Source organism: Stenella coeruleoalba (assembly GCF_951394435.1).
Source record: "Stenella coeruleoalba genome assembly, chromosome: 8".
NCBI lineage: Eukaryota > Metazoa > Chordata > Mammalia > Artiodactyla > Delphinidae > Stenella > Stenella coeruleoalba.
In genome coordinates, this window is record NC_137154.1 from 13,459,267 (window position 1) to 13,480,194 (window position 20,928).

Genomic DNA, 20,928 nt, shown 5'->3' on the forward strand with positions numbered 1-20,928 from the left:
TCTGCTATACAGTAGGTCCTTATTAGTTACCTATTTTATATATAGTAGTGTGTATATGTCAATCCTAATCTCCCTATTTATCTCTCCCCCCCTTCCCCCCCGGTAAACCTAAGTTCATTTTCTACAAAAATGTGGTTATTGTAAGTTTAGTAAATTCTCATTTGCATAGAAATATAATGTAAGATGTCATTAATGTATATCTACTGCCAAGAAAATATGGATAATTTATCTTTGTTGAAAAGGAAACTTTTCTCTCTGAATTCTCATGTAGTTGTGGTTTAGAAGTGACTTATTAAGTAATGTAATGATTGTGTTTCAAAGTTAGGCTCAGTGACGTCTATCTCAATTTCATTCTCCAGATCAAAGAATGTTCAGAAAAAGTAGAGCTCGTACATGGTAAGAAAGCTGGACTTGCAGCTGACAAGAAGGAGTTCAAGCCTGTGCCGGGAAGAGCTGCTGCTTCAGGGGCTACAGGAGATAAGGACACAAAGGACATTTCAGCACCCAAACCAGGACCCTTAAAAAAGGCACCTGCTACTAAGGTTAATAGATGACTTGGAAAATATGGTTTAAAAATTAGAATTTAGTAAGGTAGGGTCTGAATCTCAGGTTCAGGGTTGTTCTTCAATATGATTTCATTTGAGAGATGAACTCATTACAACATTCAAAATACAGCAGAGCATCTTTTAATGAAGACAGCATATTCCAATAGTACATTTGGTTATTTGAAACCTATATAGAGATAAAAATGGTAATGAAGATACAGGAGTACATTTTAAGGCATCAGAAAGTATCATTAAATAATGAAATAGGGACTTCCCTGGTGGCGCAGTGGTTAAGAATCCACCTGCCAATGCAGGGGACACGAGTTCGATTCCTAGTCTGGGAAGATCCCACATGCCACAGAGCAACTAAGCCCGTGTGCTACAACTGCTGAGCCTGCGAGCCATAACTACTGAGCCCACGTGCCACAACTACTGAAGCCTGCGCACCTAGAGCCTGTGCTCCACAACAAGAGAAGCCTGCACACCACAGCAAAGAGTAGCCCCTGCCTGCTGCAACTAGAGAAAGCCCACGTACAGCAACAGACCCAATGCAGCCAAAAATAAATAAAATAAATTTATTAAAAATAATAATGAAATAGTATGGCAAGGTACATAACATTAATAATGTAAGTTCATTTTCTAACTTAACATAAGGTCATTTTGCTAATAATGCTCTGGAATTGCAGCACCGAGTCTCCGTTCCATCAGGGTCTCACTTTCTAGTGTAGAAGAGGGGGAAATGACCAAGGGCAAATATGGCATTCTTACAGTGAACACTTTTCTTGGACTGGATTCTCTTAAGCATGAAGTTATCTGCTGAAAATGCAAGAAGTTTGATTCTCTTTTCCACCCTGAGCCCCAGCCTGGAGTTAGGAGAAGAGAACTGATATTTAGTGAGCTTTACTTTGTGAAGCATTTTACCTACATAACCTTATTTAATCATCATAACAATCCTTGAGATAAGGGTTTTGTGATCCCTGTTTTTCCAGAAAAGGAAACTGGGGCTCAGCAAGGTTACATGTCCTGCACATGCTCTTACAATTCACTTGTTTGTTTATTCTGTCTCCCCACACTGTATTGTAAACTTTAAAGGATAGAGATCTTGTCACTGCTTGACCACTTGTGCATAGAAGAGGCTCCGGCATATAGCAGGAGCTCTGCATATATTTGTTGAATGACCAGAGTTGCAGAACTGGGATTTGAACCCAGGTATCTAGCTACAGAGTCTGTGTACTTTCATGTTATACTGTCTCTTCAGTACTCCAGTACAGGGAGTTGGCAGCTATTTTCTCCTTTCTCACCAGCTCCTGCCTCTCTGGACAGTGACCTGGGTGCAGCACCTTAAGACCTTTTCTTATCTTGCTGAACCTTTCCATGCTAGCCGGCTTTCTCTTATAAGGGATTCTTTTCCTTCCCCCAAGAATAAGCTGTGGGTGGAGTGGGGAAGGACCTGCTTTTGTTCTTTTGAAAAAATCAGTAGGACAGTATCATCTAATAAACCTACTAAGCCAATAAACATGTATGTCTATGTTTAAAAAAAAAAAGGAGATTTATTAATTGAGGTGCCTCTCAATTAATAAAACAGAGTACTATTATATACAAGAAAGGATCCAGAAGAGGTGTTCTAGTAAATCAAAGAGTGTAAAATTTTCTATTTTTACAGTGAGAAAACAATTAAATCTCTCTTCATGGGGTAGTTATTATGAACCAATAAAATCATAGTGCTAATGTGAACTGGCAAGTGTTAGAGGTTTCCATTGGATTAAAAACCAGCATCTTAGCTTTGCTAACCCCACCTTAAAAGCTCAGAATATGTTCAAGATAACAGTGGTTTCAGAACAGCTCTGGATGTTCAAGACTAAATTGGTCTTCTGTCATTTTATCTTTTCTTTTTAGGTTTGGGCATTGCTTAACAAATATCCAAAATAGGTAGAAGGAATGATGTGGACAGTGATGTGTGTTGCCATATTAATGTTACTGCCCTTGGCTGTATACCTTATGATAAACTGCTATTTTCTTGTGACCTTTCAAAACTGGGGGTGACATAAATTTAAATCAAGATATTTAAATAGAATATTAGCAGATAGAATCCAGTGGGTGCAATAGAAAGTATGAGCAACTGAAGTTTATTCCAAGATCGCAAGGATAGTTTGATATTAGAAAAATTACTGAATTTATAGATCAAAAGAAGTCTAATTTCAAACACTGAAAAGGAATATAATAAATTTCAGCATGTCTTCTTGATAAAAATTCTTAACCGTATAGAAATGGATGGATACTTTGATATGATTAAATATATCATTTTTATAGATTATATGATCATATTCTTGGAAAACCCAAGCAAGTCAACTGGAAAACTAATAAAACAATAAAAAATATTCAGTGAGATGGCCATCTTCAACATAACTAGAACACTCACTGAAATTGGCGTAACACCTCTTTTTCTTCACAAATTAGATAGTTCTACAGTGAGTAATAACATATTCCATGTTACTTGGAGTAACTTTGTGGTTAAATAGTGAGTACTTTGTGGTTAAATAGTGAGTAAATGTTATAACTCAGAAACTGCCCTTTACTAGTGTAGGAAGGATCTAGAGGCATTTAAAGGCATCAAACATTAATTCTCAAATTAATCTGTAAATGTAGCATAAATCCAGTTTATTGTTTTTATTTCATTTATCTCATTAGCTCATTTTGAATTAGAGGTTCTTTTTTTTTTTTAATTTTATTTATTTTTGGCTGTGTTGGGTCTTCGTTGCTGCTCATGGACTTTTCTCTAGTTGCTGTTGTCTTCGTTGTGGTGCTCGGGCTTCTCATTGCGGTGGTTTCTCTTGTAGTGGAGCATGGGCTCTAGGCATGTGGGCTTCAGTAGTTGTGGTACACAGGCTTAGTTGCTCTGCGGCATGTGGGATCTTCCTGGACCAGGGCTCGAACCCACGTCCCCTGCATTGGCAGGCGGATTCTTAACCACTGCGCCACCAGGGAAGCCCTAGAGGTTCTTAACACAGCTTCTACAGATTCCCCATGAATGATCTTCAGGAGGTCTGTCTGCCCTTGAAATTGCTAAATTCTGTGGGCACAGAAAATATGGGTCTTTTTGTTGTCGCTGTTGGTTGAGTGATCCCTCATTTTAATCAAATTTTTGAGGAATCTCTAATCCCAAAATGTCTAAGAATCACTATTCTAAATCCTTAAGTGGTTTAATATTTTTCTGTTTGCTTTTAGCCTGGCGGGCCACCGAAGAAGGGGAAACCAGCTGCACTAGGAGGCGCAGGGAGCACTGGAACCAAGAACAAGAAAGGGTTGGAGACTAAAGAAATAGTGGAGCCTGAGCTCTCGGTCAGTATTATACAGTATGCCTCAAACTCAAAACCATGGAAAGTCATTGCCTATGAGGAGGTTCAGGTTCTTTCTTTTCTGAGTTCTGTAACGTATAGTTAATGGATGTCTTTTTAGCTTATTGAAACTGTGCCTTGGACAAACTTCCCCTTTACAGTAGTATAATAGAATCCTCAGATACTAAAACACACCTATGGGAGTGTTCTTGTAGTTTTGGCTGGGGTATTCTTACATTGTTGCCATCTGTTTCCTTAAGCAATTATTAGTGTTAATGTTTTGTATCTTACAGATAGAAGTATGTGAAGAAAAAGCTTCAGCTGTCCTTCCTGCTACCTGTATACAGCTTCTAGACAGCAGTAACTGGAAGGAAAGGCTGGCCTGTATGGAAGAGTTCCAAAAGGTGGGTACACAGGGATGAGTTGAATGTGAAAGAAAATTACATCATACAGAAGTGATGAATTGATAAATGAAGGACTAGTCCTAATTGCTGTATTTTGTAACCAGTGAACATGTTTGCAGGGTGTTAACTAAAGATGAGGTGGGGTTTTTATTTGCTTTTTAGCTGTTTAGTATTTATCTTTCAACATCTGCTTTCTGTGGCTTCTATCAGCTCATAACCTAAGTGATGCATACTCAAGAAAATTAGGTTTATTCTGAATTATAAGGCTTACATGAATTTTATTTTATTTTTAATTTTTTTTTTTTTTTGGCTGTGTTGGGTCTTTGTTGCTGCGCTCAGGCTTTCTCTAGTTGTGGTGAGCGGGGGCTACTCTTCATTGAGGTGCACAGGCTTCTCATTGCGGTGGCTTCTCTTGTTGCAGAGCACGGGCTCTACGCACATGGGCTTCAGTAGTTGAAGCACGCAGGTTCAGTAGTTGCAGCATGCAGGCCCTGGAGCGTGCAGGCTTTACTAGTTGTGGCACGTGGGCTCTAGGGCACGCAGGCATCAGTAGTTGGGGCGCACGGGCTTAGTTGCTCCGTGGCAGACCAGGGATCTTCCCAGACCAGGGATTGAACCCATGTCCCCTGCATTGGCAGGCAGACTCTTAATCACTGTGCCACCAGGGAAGTCCCTGAATTTTAATATTACGGTATTAAACTTACTAGGCAAACAGGTCTCTTCACGTAAACCACCCCTCATCCATTTTATGTTTCCCTCTTTGTTGTCATGATTCTCAGAAGAATAGACATTATCACTTGGTATGAGAAGCTTCTTTAAAAAAAATCTGTGTTGGACAGGAGCATGGTGGTTTATTTTGGCACACACTCTTTGATTCTAATGAGGAGGGGTGTGGAGAAACTGCAAGAATGCTGCGACTTGAGCCAGGAGTCCTGGCTTCCAGTCCTGCATCCGCCACTCAAGCTTAGCCCTGGGTGTGCTTCTTTGAAACCTGTACTTAAATGCTTCTAACCTACTCTACTTTGCTATGTTTTTAGGAAAATCGAATAAGTCAAAATATGTATAAGCAGTTTCAGCCATACACTGGGCAAATTAAAACTGTTACTTTCTTTGGGGCAAATTATTTATGAATTCCTGAAATGTGAAAAAAAGAGTTTCAGTGGCATCACTATAACAACCATATACCAAACATCCAACTTAAGAAACAAAGTATTAGAACAGAAAGTAAACAAGCTCTATCTGTGACCCTCCTCATTTCTATTCCCCTCACTCCTTCAAAGGTAAACACGTAATTGATTTGGTATATACTGTTCCCTTGGAACTAATCATTAATCCCTTAACTCTCCTACTATCTTGTTTTACTTCAAGGCTGTTGAACTAATGGACCGAACTGAAATGCCATGCCAGGCATTAGTGAGGATGCTGGCCAAGAAACCTGGATGGAAAGAAACTAATTTTCAGGTATATTTAAATTAGAGATTTAATATCTTTTATTGAAGTAATTTTCATTACATCATCCTATGGTGTATTAGAGAGGTATAGTTTGGTAATTTTTAGCTTGTTCTTTTTTTTAAAATCACTCAGCCAATGTGTCATGTAATTTTAAATGAACAGTGGAATGTGTGCATTTTGATTAAACACATAACTCTAACTTTGTGCATTTAGGAGTTTATATATATACAAATACTTACTGTTTGTTAATTCATATGTATGCATTTTTCTCATTATTTAGACCTGGAAGCCCTCGAATATAGGGAGGGATGAACAATGAGATAGCTTTCTTATTTCTTTGCATAAAAAATAAATGTAGTCTTTAAATTGCCAATAAAAAATTACCACGTAATCGGTTTAACTCATTAACTGATAATAGAGATGAAATTGAGCAGTAGCGTTATTTAGTTTAAAAAGTAGGTGTAAAGGGAGGTATAGGAAAGTAATACATGAAGGAAAATGAGAAAAGTGTTTTCTTCTTCTCCTCTAGACATACATAGAGCTGATGGGAAACAAAAGTTTGAAATGTATCAGGTTTATTTTTGGCTTCCTGCTAGTCTCTTTTTTACTTCTGTTTTGCCATCTTTTATTCTCTGTTTAGGACTATAGCTCCCTTGCTCACTGTTCCCTTAGCACTGCGTTATAACCTCATCCAAACCATCCAGCTCCACAAAGGTTTCCCGTGCCAGAAGGTTCTGATACTGCCTTCTTCCCCTCACACCACCACTTTTAAAACTCCCCTTACGTAGCTTCTCAGATAGGTGAAAGAAGCACACCTGATTTGAGCTAATACACTTCTTTGTATTAGATCCATATCAAGAGATAATTTTATATCTTTTTTCCTTTATAACAACTTTCCTGAGGGTATAAAATTGTTTTAAACGGCACAGTGCAGCTGTTTTTAGTCTGTACACATAGTTAGCAACTCCTACCACTATTTAATTTTAGAGTATTTTCATCACCCCAAAAAGAAACCCCATACCCATCAGTAGTCACTCTCTATTCCTCCCCAAGTGCCCACCCCCAGTCCCTGGCAACAATTAATCTACTTTCTCTCTCTATGGATCACTTCTCCTGGACATTTCATGTAAATAGAATGATGTGGCCTTTTGTGTCTGGCTTTTACTTAGCATAATGTTTTCAAGGTTCATCCATACTGTAGCATATATCAACTCTACAGTCTTTTTTTTTTTTTTTTTGCTGTACGCGGGCCTCTCACGGCCATGGCCTCTCCCGCTGCGGAGCACAGTCTCCGGACATGCAGGCTCAGCGGCCATGGCCCACGGGCCCAGCTGCTCCGCGGCATGTGGGATCCTCCCAGACTGGGGCACGAACCCACGTCCCCTGCATAAGCAGGTGGACTGTCAACCACTGCGCCACCAGGGAAGCCCTACAGTCTTTTATTGCTAAACAGTATTCCATCGTATGGATATACAACATTTTATTTACCCATTCATAAGTTCTTTGTTTTTTCTTCGGCTGTGTCACGCAGCATATGGAATCTTAGTTCTCCAACCAGGGATCCTGCAATCCCTTCATTGGAAGCACGGAGTCTTAACCACTGGACCACCAGGGAAGTCCCTTCCCATTCCTAAGTTGATGGGCATTTGCATTGTTTCTGCTTTGGGGCTATTGTGAATAATGCTACTATGAACTTTCATGTACAAACTTTTGTGTGAACACATGTATATACCTAGTAGAATTTCTGGGTCTTATGGTGACTCTGTTTAACTTTCTGAGAAACTGACAAACTGTTTTCTAAAGTGGCTGTACCATTTTATCTTTGCACTAGCAGTGCAGGAGAGTTCCAGTTTCTCTACTTCCTTGCCAACACTTGTTATTTAAATATTCAAACAGGACAAAGGGAAATATTTTCGGTCAAAAGTGTCTGAAGTCCCAGACATCTGCCATCATCACATTAATATCTTTAAATTGTTTTTCACAGTTCCTTCCATTCTTCCACTTAAAAATCTACAAATTCTTTAAATCTCTCAAGTTCTGGTGTGTGTGTGTGTGTACACGAGGGTTGTAATTTTTTTTGTGGGCAACTCTAGTAGGAACTCTGAATTAGTATGGTCATTTTATTATGTATTTCAGGATGTATGCTCAGTACTATATGCAGATAACCATAGGAGAAGGAGAATATAGAAATTATATTTTTCAATTCATAAACTTCATGTGGTAACATTGCTTGTTAATATTTTAAAACACTGAGTTTTTTTCTGTCTTAGCTGTCAGCTACATTAATTGATAACAATTAAAGGATAAAAATTATTTTGTTTCTTGGTTTAAAGTTTGATTTTAGTTTGGTCATGTTCTCAGCTGTTACATCTTCAGGCTGCTATAAAAATAAGTAAATAAATAAATGTCTTTGGGCAATTCCCTGGCGGTCCAGTGGTTAGGACTTGGCACTTTCACTGCCGAGGGCCTGGTTCAATCTCTGGTCAGGGAACTAAGATCCCAGAAGCCGCGTGGCACACCCCACCCCCGCCAAAAAAATGTCTTTGGCTTACTCATAACTTTCTGATACTTATCCTTGTTCAGGTGATGCAAATGAAGCTTCACATAGTTGCTTTGATTGCCCAGAAGGGAAATTTTTCCAAAACTTCAGCTCAGATCGTCTTAGATGGCCTTGTAGACAAGATTGGAGATGTGAAATGTGGGAACAATGCAAAAGAAGCTATGACAGCAATAGCAGAAGCTTGTATGTTGCCATGGACAGCTGAACAGGTTAGTGACACAGAGCTCTCTTTCCTCAAGTTTTCCCAGTTTTTTCCCAAATTTTAGTTTAAAGTTATTAGTTAAACTTTAGTTCTTTTCTTCTCAAGTAAAACCTTTTTTGATACTGTTTTACTTTTACCTTTAGTAATTTTTGCACTGTTGCCTGATAATTAAAATTGTCTTAGTCAAGAATATTCTATTAAGAATGAAAGTAATTTTCTCTTAAGACATTATCATCCAGAGTGACCACTAATGAAAAGTTGTAAACAGTCCAGATTGCCTTTTAAAAAATTTTTTTTATTGAAGTATTAGTTGATGTACAATACTGTGAGAATGCTTTTAATACTTCTATCACTTACCTCATTTTCTTGTGTAAATTAAATATTTCATTCCTAAGGCATTCTTGCAGTTGTGTTAGCATCAGGAAAACCACGCTTAATCTACTACTGCCTTAATGTCAAGCTATATTTCTGTGAGAAATCTGAGAGAAAACACAGATCTGTTTTGGTTTTTTGTATGTTTGTTTTTCCACTCCAGGTTATGTCAATGGCTTTCTTACAGAAGAATCCCAAGAATCAGTCAGAAACTCTGAATTGGCTATCAAATGCAATAAAAGAATTTGGTTTTTCTGGGTAAGTCAGAAAGAAATCAAGCACATGTTTTGCCAGTCTCTAACTGGTGATTATATTTGTTGTAGCTATTGCTGCTTATTTCTGAGAAGCCAGAGCTGGATTGCCTATAATTTATATAAAACAAGACTACCTTTGTTCCAAAAGCCTATATTGGCTTGTGCTCCTGCATTTTGATATCCACTAATATTAGAGTTCTCTAAGTTATTTTTCCTCAAGTATTTGTAACTGTCCCACAGAAAAGCCAGTTCCAAGGATTTCTAGTCAAATACATTTGGAAAATACTATATAAAATCACACTTGTTTAGAGATCTATAGTGCACGTTGGAAAATTAAAGGCTCTGAGAAGTCCTGCAGTTGAGACACTTGTTTAACCCACTCTTTCCCAAAGTTATTTGTCTATTGATCACATTTGTTTACAGTAGTCCCCCGCTTATCTGTGGTTTCACCTTCCACAGTTTCAGTTACCCACAGTCAACTGCATTCAAAAAATATTAAATGGAAAATTTCAGAAATAAACAATTTATAAGTTTTAAACTGTGGGCTGTTCTGAGTAGCATGATGAAATCTCACTCTGTCCTGCCCAGGATATGAATCATTCGTTTGTCCAGTGTATCCCACCCATCAGTCACTTAGTAGCTGTCTCAGTTACAGATCGATCCTTGTGGTATTGTAGTGCTGCTGTTCAAGTAACCCTTATTTTACTTAATAATGGCCCTATGGGACTTCCCTGGCTGTCCAGTGGTTGGGACTTTGCTTTCCAATGCAGGGGGAGCAGGTTCGATCCCTGGTCAGGGAGCTAAGATCCCACATGCCTCGCGGCCAAAAAACAAAAACATAAAACAGAAGCAATATTGTAAGAAATTAAATAAAGACTTTAAAAATGGTCCACATCAAAAAAGTCGTAAAAAAAAAAAAAATTGCCCCAAAGTGCAAGAGTAGAGATGCTGGCAATTTGGATATGCTAAAAAGAAGCTGTAAAGTGCTTCCTTTAAGTAAAAAAGTGAAAGTTCTCAACTCAGTAAGGAAAGAAAAAACTGGCATGCTGAGGTTGCTAAGATCTACAGTAAGAATCTTCTATCCATAAATTGTGAAGGAAAAAGAAATTCGTGAGTTTCACTGTTGCACCTCAAACTGCAAACATTGTAAGTGCTTAGTTAAGATGGAAAAGGCATTGAATTTTTGGGTGGAAGACATAAACGGAAAGAAAACATGACTGATGGCAATGTGTTCCACCCAAAAGCGTGCAGGCTATGAAGATTTCAGTAAGGGATCCCCTGAAACAAGTGACACCAAGCCATTTGCTGCAAGTAAGGATGGCTACACAGATTCAGAAACAGGTTGGGACTGAAAAATGTAAAAATTATAGGAGAGGCTGCGTTTGCCAGTGAAGCAGCCTCTGCATTTCTGGTAGAGTTGAAAAAATTGATAAAGGAGAAAGAGCACACTCACATAACTTTTATTACAGTATATTGTTATAATTGTTCTATTCTGTTATTAGTTATTATTACTAATCTCTTACTGTGTCTAATTTATAAATTAAACTTTATCATAGTTCCATAGGTATAGGAAAAAAATAGTATATGTAGTACTATCCACGGTTTCAGGAATCCACTGGGGGGTCTTGGAAAGTATCCCTCCCAGATAAGGGGGAACTATTGTATTTTATTTAGCAAAATTTTATAGACTTACTTTATGCCTGGCACTTTCTAAATAATAACTCATTTGATTTAATCATCATTAAAAACCATGTGAGGTATTGTTCTCTCCTTTTATAGATGAGGAAACTAGAGCACAGAAAGCTTGAGTGATCTGCCCAAGTCACAGAAAGTGGCAAAGCCAAGATTTTTTTTTTTATATAAAGTTATTTTATTTATTTATTTTTGGCTGTATTGGGTCTTTGTTGCTGTGCGCAGGCTTTCTCTAGTTGCGGCGAGCAGGGGCTACTCTTCGTTGTGGTGCGTGGGCTTCTCATTGCGGTGGCTTCTCTTGTTGCGGAGCACGGGCTCTAGGCGCACGGGCTTCAGTAGTTGTGGCACGCAGGCTCAGTAGTTGTGGCTCGCGGGCTCTAGAGCTCAGGCTCAGTAGTTGTGGTGCACAGGCTTAGTTGCTCCGCGGCATGTGGGATCTTCCTGGACCAGGGCTTGAACCTGTGTCCCTTGCATTGGCAGGCAGGTTCTTAACCACTGCGTCAGGAAGTGGTTAGGGAAGTCCTGGGAGAAAAACATTCTAGACGAAGGGAACAGCAAGTGCAGAAGCCCTGTGGCAGGAGCACATGTGATATATTTTAAAATAGCAAGGAGTAATTGTTCTTCAGAATGCAGTTGGAGTAGAAGAGTGAGGGAGTAGGGAGTGGTAGGAGATAAAGATTGAAGAAAGAACAGGGGCCCAGGTTGTGTAGGGCCTCAAAGTTTTGAATAAATTGGAAACCATTGATAGTTTTGAGCAGAATAATACAAGGATTATTCAGTCAGAACAGATAGTGAAGATCAAGGGCAGAAGCAGGGAGACTAATTAGAAGGCTACTGAAATAATCCTGTCAAGAAATTATATGGCTTGGAAGTATTATGATTCAGAATATATTTTGAAGGTAGAACTAAGCAGGATATTGAACTTAAGAGAGAAGAGGAGTCAAGGGTGACTGAGGAGTCAGGGATGGCCTGAGCAACTGGAGAATGAAGTGCCTGTTTACTGAGATAGGGAAGACTATGGGAAGAACAGGTTTGGGGGCGGGCTGTGGACAATCAGGAGTTTGGTTTTGACAGATGTAGGTTATCTACTAGACATAAAAATGGAAATGTCACAAAGGCAGTCGGATATATGAATCTGGAGTTCAGGAAAGAGATCAACACTGGATTGATCTAATGCATATAGATAGTATTTAAAGCTTACTTTAAATGAGTGTAGAAAGAGAATAGGTGAAACTCAGGACATATCTGAAGGAAGCTGGTTCTAGAGTCTGGCTTTATAAAACTCCATTGAGTATTTTGAGGTTTCACTTGTTTTTCATTCTAAGTATCATTTCTTCTAGATTGAACGTGAAAGCTTTCATTAGCAATGTGAAGACAGCTCTTGCTGCAACAAACCCAGTGAGTACATACCAGCATATATAGGAAGAGTAGTAAGTACAGCCATCTTTATGGTTCTGTTCTGATCTGAAAAGTTATTTTTGTTCTGCCAGGCTGTGAGGACTTCTGCCATCACCTTGCTTGGCGTGATGTATCTGTACGTTGGTCCCTCTTTGCGAATGTTCTTTGAGGATGAGAAGCCTGCCCTCCTATCCCAGATAGATGCAGAATTTGAGAAGGTAAAGATTCCACAAATGATACAATCCATAGTTGACTTGAGAATGCTTATATTAGTTAAGTTTAAACTTTTAACCCTTTGGAATGAAGAATATGTATGTATTTGCTTTTATATGTATAAGGTATCCCTGGGAAGAATTCATAAGAAATAGATGACTTTGTGAGGAAGAGAACTAGATAGCTATAGTATAGGATGGGACATTTTCCCCTTTGTGGCTTTGGAATATTAAACATTTTGAATGTATTACCTATTCCAAAAGTACACTAAATATAACATTAAATTTTTTTTTTTAAGTAAAAAGAAACTTGACCTTCCTTGAATAAACTTTCTAATTGAAATTGCTAAGTTTTGGCAGACTTGCTGTGTATTGTCTTGGGCATACAAGTCAAATGACAGCTTTATGATTGAGAAGTCATATTCTAATAGGTTTGTATAAAGATATCTTTTGTCACATAGTCTCAAAATTGGAATCTAAGTAGGAATTAAAATATGTGCTGTGTGAATATTAAATATTATGAAGGAATATGAAAGTTTGACACAGGTACCATTCTCTAACCAGTTTGCTCTCATATTCTTCATCAAGTTCATTAGCCTCACTGACTTATTTGTGTGTAGATGCAGGGACAGAACCCACCTGCTCCAACCAGAGGGATTTCCAAACACAGTACAAGTGGTACAGATGAAGGAGAAGATGGAGACGAACCAGATGATGGGGGCAATGATGTTGTGGATCTTTTGCCAAGGACAGAAATCAGGTTTGTTGCTAATGATTTATTTGATGTATTATACTTAGTTCTTAATGGTGTCTTCTGTTTCTCAGTCAGGGTACTTCTGTGACATCATTGTTCTTTTAGGCATCTGGAATTAAGGATTCTGTCTTTTTTTTTCAGTGATAAAATCACTTCAGAGTTGGTGTCTAAGATTGGTGACAAGAATTGGAAGATCAGGAAAGAAGGCCTAGATGAAGTGGCAGGTGTTATCAATGAAGCAAAATTTATCCAGCCAAACATAGGTGAACTTCCAACTGCCTTGAAGGGTCGACTCAACGATTCAAATAAAATCTTGGTACGTAGAATATATGCCTGTTTTTTTCTCTCCCCTCTCTGCCCCTGCAGGGTGATCCTTTTCAGTAACCTTCAGCAGCAAAAACAAAAAGGAGTTAGTCACTCTATTGCTTTGAACTAGAAATAGCTTCCTTTAATTTTTTAAGTGTGCCTCAAGATATGTTGGTAGATGGCAAGTTTATTAATCAAATTTTCATGAATCTCAGATTTGCTGTTTACAGGGCTCTGATATTAAGTATTTTTGTATAAAACTGCTTGTAATACCCATAAACAAGTTAATTTCTAATTTTTAAATTTGGATTTTTATGTGAGATTTTTCTTAAACTAGGCTTTACCTTACTTTAAAATTATAAAGCATTGTAATCTCTAGTCGAAAATTCTAATATTCCAATTTTATGAACTGATGATAAAAGGAGACACCATCACCCAAAAATTATTCATAAGCTGATTAGTATCATAATGAGCTGATTTTTTAAAGTAGGCCAGAAACTTCCTACTGCATTGACTGTATAGCAGCAAACTTGCAAAACTTTGAGCACACCTTGCAATGGTTTGAACGTAAGGTGTTGGCTTTTCCCACCCAGGTGCAGCAGACGTTGAATATCCTCCAGCAGTTGGCAGTAGCCATGGGCCCAAACATCAAGCAACATGTGAAGAACTTAGGCATCTCTATCATCACAGTGCTTGGAGACAGCAAGGTAAACCTGACTCTTTTTACCACAGCTCTGTTCTGGAATAGGCCAGCCACATGACTGGGCTAAGAATAATCCTTTTTTTTTTTTTTAATTTATTTATTTATTTGTTTTTATTTTTGGCTGTGTTGGGTCGTTGTTGCTGTGCACGGGCTTTCTCTAGTTGTGGCGAGCGGGGGCTACTCTTCGTCATGGTGCGCGGGCTTCCCATTGCAGTGGCTTCTTGTTGCAGAGCACAGGCTCTAGGTGCACGGGCTTCAGTAGTTGTGGTGCGTGGGCTCAGTAGTTGTGGCTTGCAGGCTCTTGAGCGCAGGCTCAGTAGTTGTGGCGCACGGGCGTAGTTGCTCTGCGGCATGTGGGATCTTCCTGGGCCAAGGCTCGAACCCGTGTCCCTTGCATTGACAGGCAGATTCTTAACTACTGCGCCTCCAGGGAAGCCCCAATCCTTTTCTTACATGTAAGAGTGCATGTAAACAGTTTATAAACTTTGTTAGAGAAGAGAATATTAGGAGGAAAATCGTAAAAATTTTTACCTCCCAGGCATTATTAAGGTGATCAGATATCTCACTAGCTTTGTGACCCTTAGATAAGTTGTTTATCTTCTTTGAGTTTCAGTTTTTTATCTATGAAATTTAATTCTTACAGAATTAAATAAGCAACTGTACATAAAGTACCTGTACCTGTCTCATACAGTATGTACTCAAAAAATGGTTGCTATTATGATTATGATATCATTGTTTAAGGTGTTGGTATAAAGAGTGAATAAACATAAATTTTGGATCATGTATTTTATTTTCTACCTGTTCCCTCAACTACTAGAGTAGGATCTTCTGGTACTTCAGTAAGATATTTGCAGTTTCACAGTCCTGGAATTTGTCACATTGAAAGTTGCAAGCTCTTATGTTTATCCTTAATTGAATATTCGAATGTCTCTTTATTTTTGTGTAATACATTTAATTTGAGGAATTGGACTATTTTAATATTTTTCACGTCAGTAAGTCGTTCTCATTCTATGAATGCAAATTAATATAAAAACAAAAATGTTCAATCAAATTGTTAATTTCAGTCTAACTATTAAGAGTTCTCTAACAGGTAGAATTACATTCTTTAGCAGATAACCAGGGACATAAGAGTCCCCAGAAGTTCAGGAAACAAAACCTAAGAGTTTGTTCCCCTAACATGATATTTTATGCCCAGGTCACTGTTTTCCCTAATTAACTGAGTATGGGATCTTTACAATTTGGAGTTTTATGTTTCTAATTTACTTTGGAGTTTTAGTACAACGTGGATCTACATTCTGTTTCAAAGAAGATGAAGTATGTTCCAAGTATGTTCATGTGGACTTTAGAGAAACCTCCATTGTTCGTGTTCATAAAGTAACAGGCTTTTCACTCCCTACCTCCAAACCATAGCAGTGTTACCTTTATTGATTCTCTCTTCCATTCAGAACAATGTTCGAGCTGCGGCCCTAGCAACAGTGAATGCTTGGGCAGAACAGACTGGCATGAAGGAATGGCTGGAGGGGGAAGATCTTTCTGAAGAGCTCAAAAAGGAAAATCCTTTCTTGAGGCAAGAGGTTAGTACCACAAATATGATTTGCTTTACTCATGTCTTCTACCTTCATAGAGGCTTGGACCTACCTAATAAATATACATGAATGGATAGAATGAGTTCCATTATAAAATCACTAATAATATGAAACCAAATTCCTGGAGCTTTTTTATTCATGTGCTTCCTTTTCTTTTTTCCTTTCATGTGCTTTTTTAACAAACTTTTTAAAGGACTAGCCTTTCTGTGAAGTTTTCTCTTTGCTTGAACTCTTAAATGGTAAAGTAAGAGGTTTTAATCATGACATAAAAATAGTTCAACATTCAAAAGTCTATCAGTGTCACCCATCATACCAACAGGCTAAAGAAAAGTCATATAATCCTATCAGTTGACAAAAAAAAGGATTTGAGAAAATCCAACATCTATTCATGATAAAAGCTGTCAGTAAGTTAGTAATAGAAGAGAATTACTCAAGTTAAATAAAAAGCATCTGCAAAAAACCTCTGTAAATGATAATATTCTTAGTGGTTAAGGACTGAATGCTTTCCCCCTAAGATCAGGAACAAAGCAAGAATGTCCACTTTCACTGCTGTTACTCTGCATAGAACTGGAAGTTCTAGTCACTGCAATAAGGCAAGAAAAAGAAATGAAAGGCATACAGTTGGAAAAAGAATAAATAAAACTATCCGTAATTGCAGATAACATGACTGTTTACATAGAAAATTCCAGGAAATCTACAAGTAAACTCCTAGAACTAATAAATGAGTTCAGTAAGATTGCAGGATACAAAATAAACACAATCACATTTGACAAAAGTCAATCACATTTCTTTATAATACATTGAACATATGGAAACCGAAGTTACAAACATAGTACAGTTTACAGTCACTCCAAAGAAAATGAAATCCTTAGCTATACACTTAACAAAACAAATACAAAATATGTCTACTGAAAATTACAAAAATGCTGATGAAGCATTCAAGGAAGACCCACATAGATGTAGAGACATGCCATGTTTGTGGATTGGAAGATTTAACATAGTAGAAATTAGAAATGTCAGTTCTATACATTTAATGTATACATAATTGATGTATGCATTTAATGTAATTCTTATCAAAATTCAAGAAAGTTTTTTTGTAGACAAAGTCAAGGTTATTTTAAAATTTATATTCTAGCTAAAACAGTCTTGACAAAGGGAAAAAAATGGAAAGAACCTCTCTACCATATATTAGGGCTTACGAAATTAAATTGCTAACATAATCAAGACACTGTGGGGAATTCCCTGGCGGTCCAGTGCTTAGGACTCCATGCTTTCACTGCCAAGGGCTCAGGTTCAATTCCTGGTTGGGGAACTGATCCCCCCAGCCAAGCTGTGTGGCAAAAAAAAAAAAAAGACCCTGTGATAGCAAGGGGTAGGAGGAAGAGGATAGATACAGATAGGTGGAGCTGAAGAGGAAACCCAGAAATAGACCCACACAAATATGAGCAACTAATTTTCAACGGTGTTTCCAAAGTAATTCAGTGGAGGAAGTGTGGCCTTTTCACCAGATGATGCTGGAGCAGTTGACATCCAGAGACAAAAAAATTAAACCTTACCTAAACCTCACATCTTACACCAGAATTAACTCAAAATGGATTTATGGGCTTAAATGTAGAACATAAAACTATAGAACTTTTAAAGATAACATAGGAGAAAACCTTCAAGATATAGAAATTCTTCAGGCAAAGAATTCTTAGACTAGACACCAAAACCACAATTCATCAAAGAAAAATTTGATAAATTGGACCTCATCAAAATTAAGAACTCTTACTCTACAAAAGACCATGTGAAGAAGATGAAAAGACAGCCTGGAGTGGGAGAAAATATTTGCAACCTCTGTGTCTGATAACGGACTATCATCGAGAATATATATATATATATAAAGAACTCTCAAAACTCAACAGTTAAAAATCTAATTACAAAATAGGCAAAAGACAAGAACAGACATTTCACTGAAGAGGATATACAGATGGCAAATAAGCCCATGAAAGGTGTTCAACATTATTGGCCATCAAGGAAATGCAAATTAAAACTGCAATGAGATATCACAGACAACTATCAGAATTACTAAAATAAAAAATTGTGATAACACCAAATTCTGGCAAGAATGTGGAAAAACTTGAACACTCTCCTGGTGGAAATGTAAAATGGTATAGCCACTCCAGAAAACAGTTGGGCAGTTTCTTACGAGACTATACTTGTAGTTACTATATGACCCAGCAAGTCTTGGGCATTTATTCCAGAAAAATGAAAATTTATGTTTACACAAAAGCCTATATACAAATGTTCATAGCAGCTGATTCATAATAGCCAAAATCTGGAAACAGCCCAGATGTCTTTCAACAGGTGAATGCTTAAACTATTGTATATCCATATGTGTAATACTATTTAGCAGTAAAAGAAACAAATTATTTATACATGCAACAAGTTAGATAAATCGCAGAGGAATTGTGCTGACAGTTCCAATTCCAAACAGTTACATACTATATGATTCTATTTATATGTGTTTGAAATCTCATATTTTAGAAATGGATAAACAGATTAGTGGTTACCAGGGATTAGGGAGTAGGAGGAGGGATGTGAATGTGGTTATAAAAGAGGCAACACATGGGATCCTTGGGATGGAGCTGTTCAAAATCTTGACTGCGGGAATACACTAACACATGAAAAAATTGTAGAGAAAGCAATATAGACACATACACAAATGAGACAGAATCAGACTGGGTCAATCTGAGTATTATCAGTGGATTGTATCAATGTCAATATCCTGGTTGTTTATACTATAGTATAGTTTCATAAAGTGCTACTGTTGGAGGACACGGAGTAGAGTGCCTGGGATCTCTCTGTATTATTTCTTATAACTGCATGTGAATATATAATCATCTCAATAAATATCTCAACTAAAAAATAAATGCAGGGCTTCCCTCGTGGTGCAGTGGTTAAGAATCCACCTGCCAATTCAGGAGACACGGGTTCGAGCCCTGGCCCGGGAAGATCCCACATGCTGCAGAGCAACTAAGCCCGTGTGCCACAACTACTGAGCCTGCGCTCTAGAACCCATGAGCCACAACTACTGAAGCCTGCGTGCCACGACTACTGAAGCCCATGCACCTAAAGCCTGCGAGCCACAACTACTGAAACCCGCACACCACAACTACTGAAGCCCATGCACCTAGAGCCTGTGCTCCGCAACAAGAGAAACCACTGCAATGAGAAGTCAGCGCACCACAACGAAGAGTAGCAGTAGCCCCTGCTCACCACAACTAGAGAAAGCCCATGCATAGTAAATGAAGACCCAACACAGCCAAAAATGAATAAATAAATTTAGTTTAAAAAATTAATTTTAAAAATAAATAAATACAGATTTCCCTGGCATCCAGTCGTTAGGACTCTGCTTTCACTACCGTGGCTGCGGTTTGATCCCTGGTCGGGAAACTAAGATCCCACAAGCCACACGGCATGGCTGAAAAACAAACAAAACAAAAAATAAAACGAATATTTTAGAGATATAGAGAAAAACTGTCTATGTAAGGCAGAAAGCAGAAGTCCTGGTAGAACTTGTCATCTTCTAATCAAATAAATATTTTGCATCTTCTCTAGCTGAATAGTTCTTAGAATTAAAAAAGAAGTGAAAGTTTAAGATGCATTAAGAACTATTAAAGCTTTATAACTTAATGCTCAAACGTGGTCCAAAAAACTGTGTCCTTATCTTAGCTGATTATCTTCATTGCATGTTTATCATTTAATTGCACAATGGAAATGACTGATTTCACACTGGAGAGTTGTAGTGTGAGAACTAATTCAGTGTTTAGTACTGATAAAATCATTAAGCTGAAGATCATAAATAATGACAGTTTTCTATGTGCAGTGTGTAACTGGTCTTTATTTCTTTTGGCAGCTTCTGGGCTGGCTGGCTGAGAAACTACCGACTCTCCGTTCCACCCCCACAGACCTTATCCTTTGTGTTCCCCACCTCTACTCCTGCCTAGAGGATCGCAACGGAGATGTGCGAAAGAAGGCCCAAGATGCCTTGCCATTCTTCATGATGCATTTAGGATATGAGAAAATGGCCAAGGCTACTGGGAAACTAAAAGTACTACTACTTGTTGCTGCTGTTAAAAGCCATTTAGAAAAATATTGAACATGAATTTATATAGGCAAAAGATCATATTAACCTCCTATGAGTTTCAACTTGAAATCCCAGTGAGAGCAGAAATAAAATGTTTAGTAGTGTAGAACTTCTAAAGAATCTGCTGTCTTTGCAGGGATGAAAATTGTGACCTTCTAGAATGGCAGCTAATTTACTGTGACTTCATAATGTGTTACTTCTCTTGCACTATGTGCTGCCTCCCTTACTTCATTGGTATTTCAAAACTAGGAGCTCAAGGATTTGACAGCAGATCTGTTAGTAAGCATAGCATGAGTATATCATTTATGTGGCCTCTCACCTCTGTTATATTGTCTCCATAGCCAACTTCTAAAGATCAGGTGTTGGCCATGTTAGAGAAAGCCAAAGCTAACATGCCAGCCAAGCCCGCTGCACCTGCTAAAGCAACTTCCAAATCCGTGGGAGGATCAGCTCCAGCCAAATTCCAGCCTGCCTCAGGTAACTCTTATTTTGAGAGGGTTAAAGGGGAAGGAAATAGTCAAGGGAACTCTTAAAGAAATAGAAACCTTCATTTTTTAATCACATTTCCTCATGGCTTAGATTCCAAATCCTCCCTCCATCTCCTTACCCTCCTTTCATAAACATTTGTCAAATTACCTGGTTTTATGCCAGGAACTGTGCTGAGGGTTTAAGGATGAATAATTTGATTTCCAACTCCAAAAAGGAGTTTGGGAGTATCACAATGAAATACTCCAGAAAGCAAGTGCTCAATCTTACTTTTAAGGTTTCCACAATTATTTTCTGCTATTGGATATTACAGTTAGAAGGAGAATTGGGACCATCTAGCTTAACCCTCTTTATTAACAGGTAAGGAACACCAAAGGTTAAGTGACTTGCACAAGGCCAAACAGCCAGCCAGTGGCTGAACCAGCAGAGACCTCTGCTTAACTCATTCATAAATGAGTTCCCCTTCCACTACACTTGGCTGTTTGCTGATCCATTCTAATATTTACTAAACTTCTTCAAGGGAAAATTCTTGATTTCT

General features: G+C 38.0%; 1 protein-coding gene across 3 annotated transcripts in view; it reads left to right on the forward strand.

The window, feature by feature from the left end:
• Positions 1–20,928, forward strand: part of CKAP5 (cytoskeleton associated protein 5) — a 106,803-nt gene that overhangs the window by 58,926 nt on the left and 26,949 nt on the right. For all 3 annotated transcript variants that reach the window (XM_079928414.1, XM_079928415.1, XM_079928416.1), the window contains exons 13-26: positions 360–542; positions 3,771–3,884; positions 4,174–4,284; positions 5,653–5,745; positions 8,320–8,505; positions 9,034–9,128; positions 12,157–12,214; positions 12,307–12,432; positions 13,047–13,186; positions 13,322–13,496; positions 14,080–14,193; positions 15,635–15,763; positions 19,674–19,868; positions 20,246–20,381. In XM_079928414.1, coding sequence (XP_079784540.1) covers positions 360–542; positions 3,771–3,884; positions 4,174–4,284; positions 5,653–5,745; positions 8,320–8,505; positions 9,034–9,128; positions 12,157–12,214; positions 12,307–12,432; positions 13,047–13,186; positions 13,322–13,496; positions 14,080–14,193; positions 15,635–15,763; positions 19,674–19,868; positions 20,246–20,381 — 1,855 coding nt within the window. The remainder of the gene's footprint in view (positions 1–359; positions 543–3,770; positions 3,885–4,173; positions 4,285–5,652; positions 5,746–8,319; positions 8,506–9,033; positions 9,129–12,156; positions 12,215–12,306; positions 12,433–13,046; positions 13,187–13,321; positions 13,497–14,079; positions 14,194–15,634; positions 15,764–19,673; positions 19,869–20,245; positions 20,382–20,928) is intronic.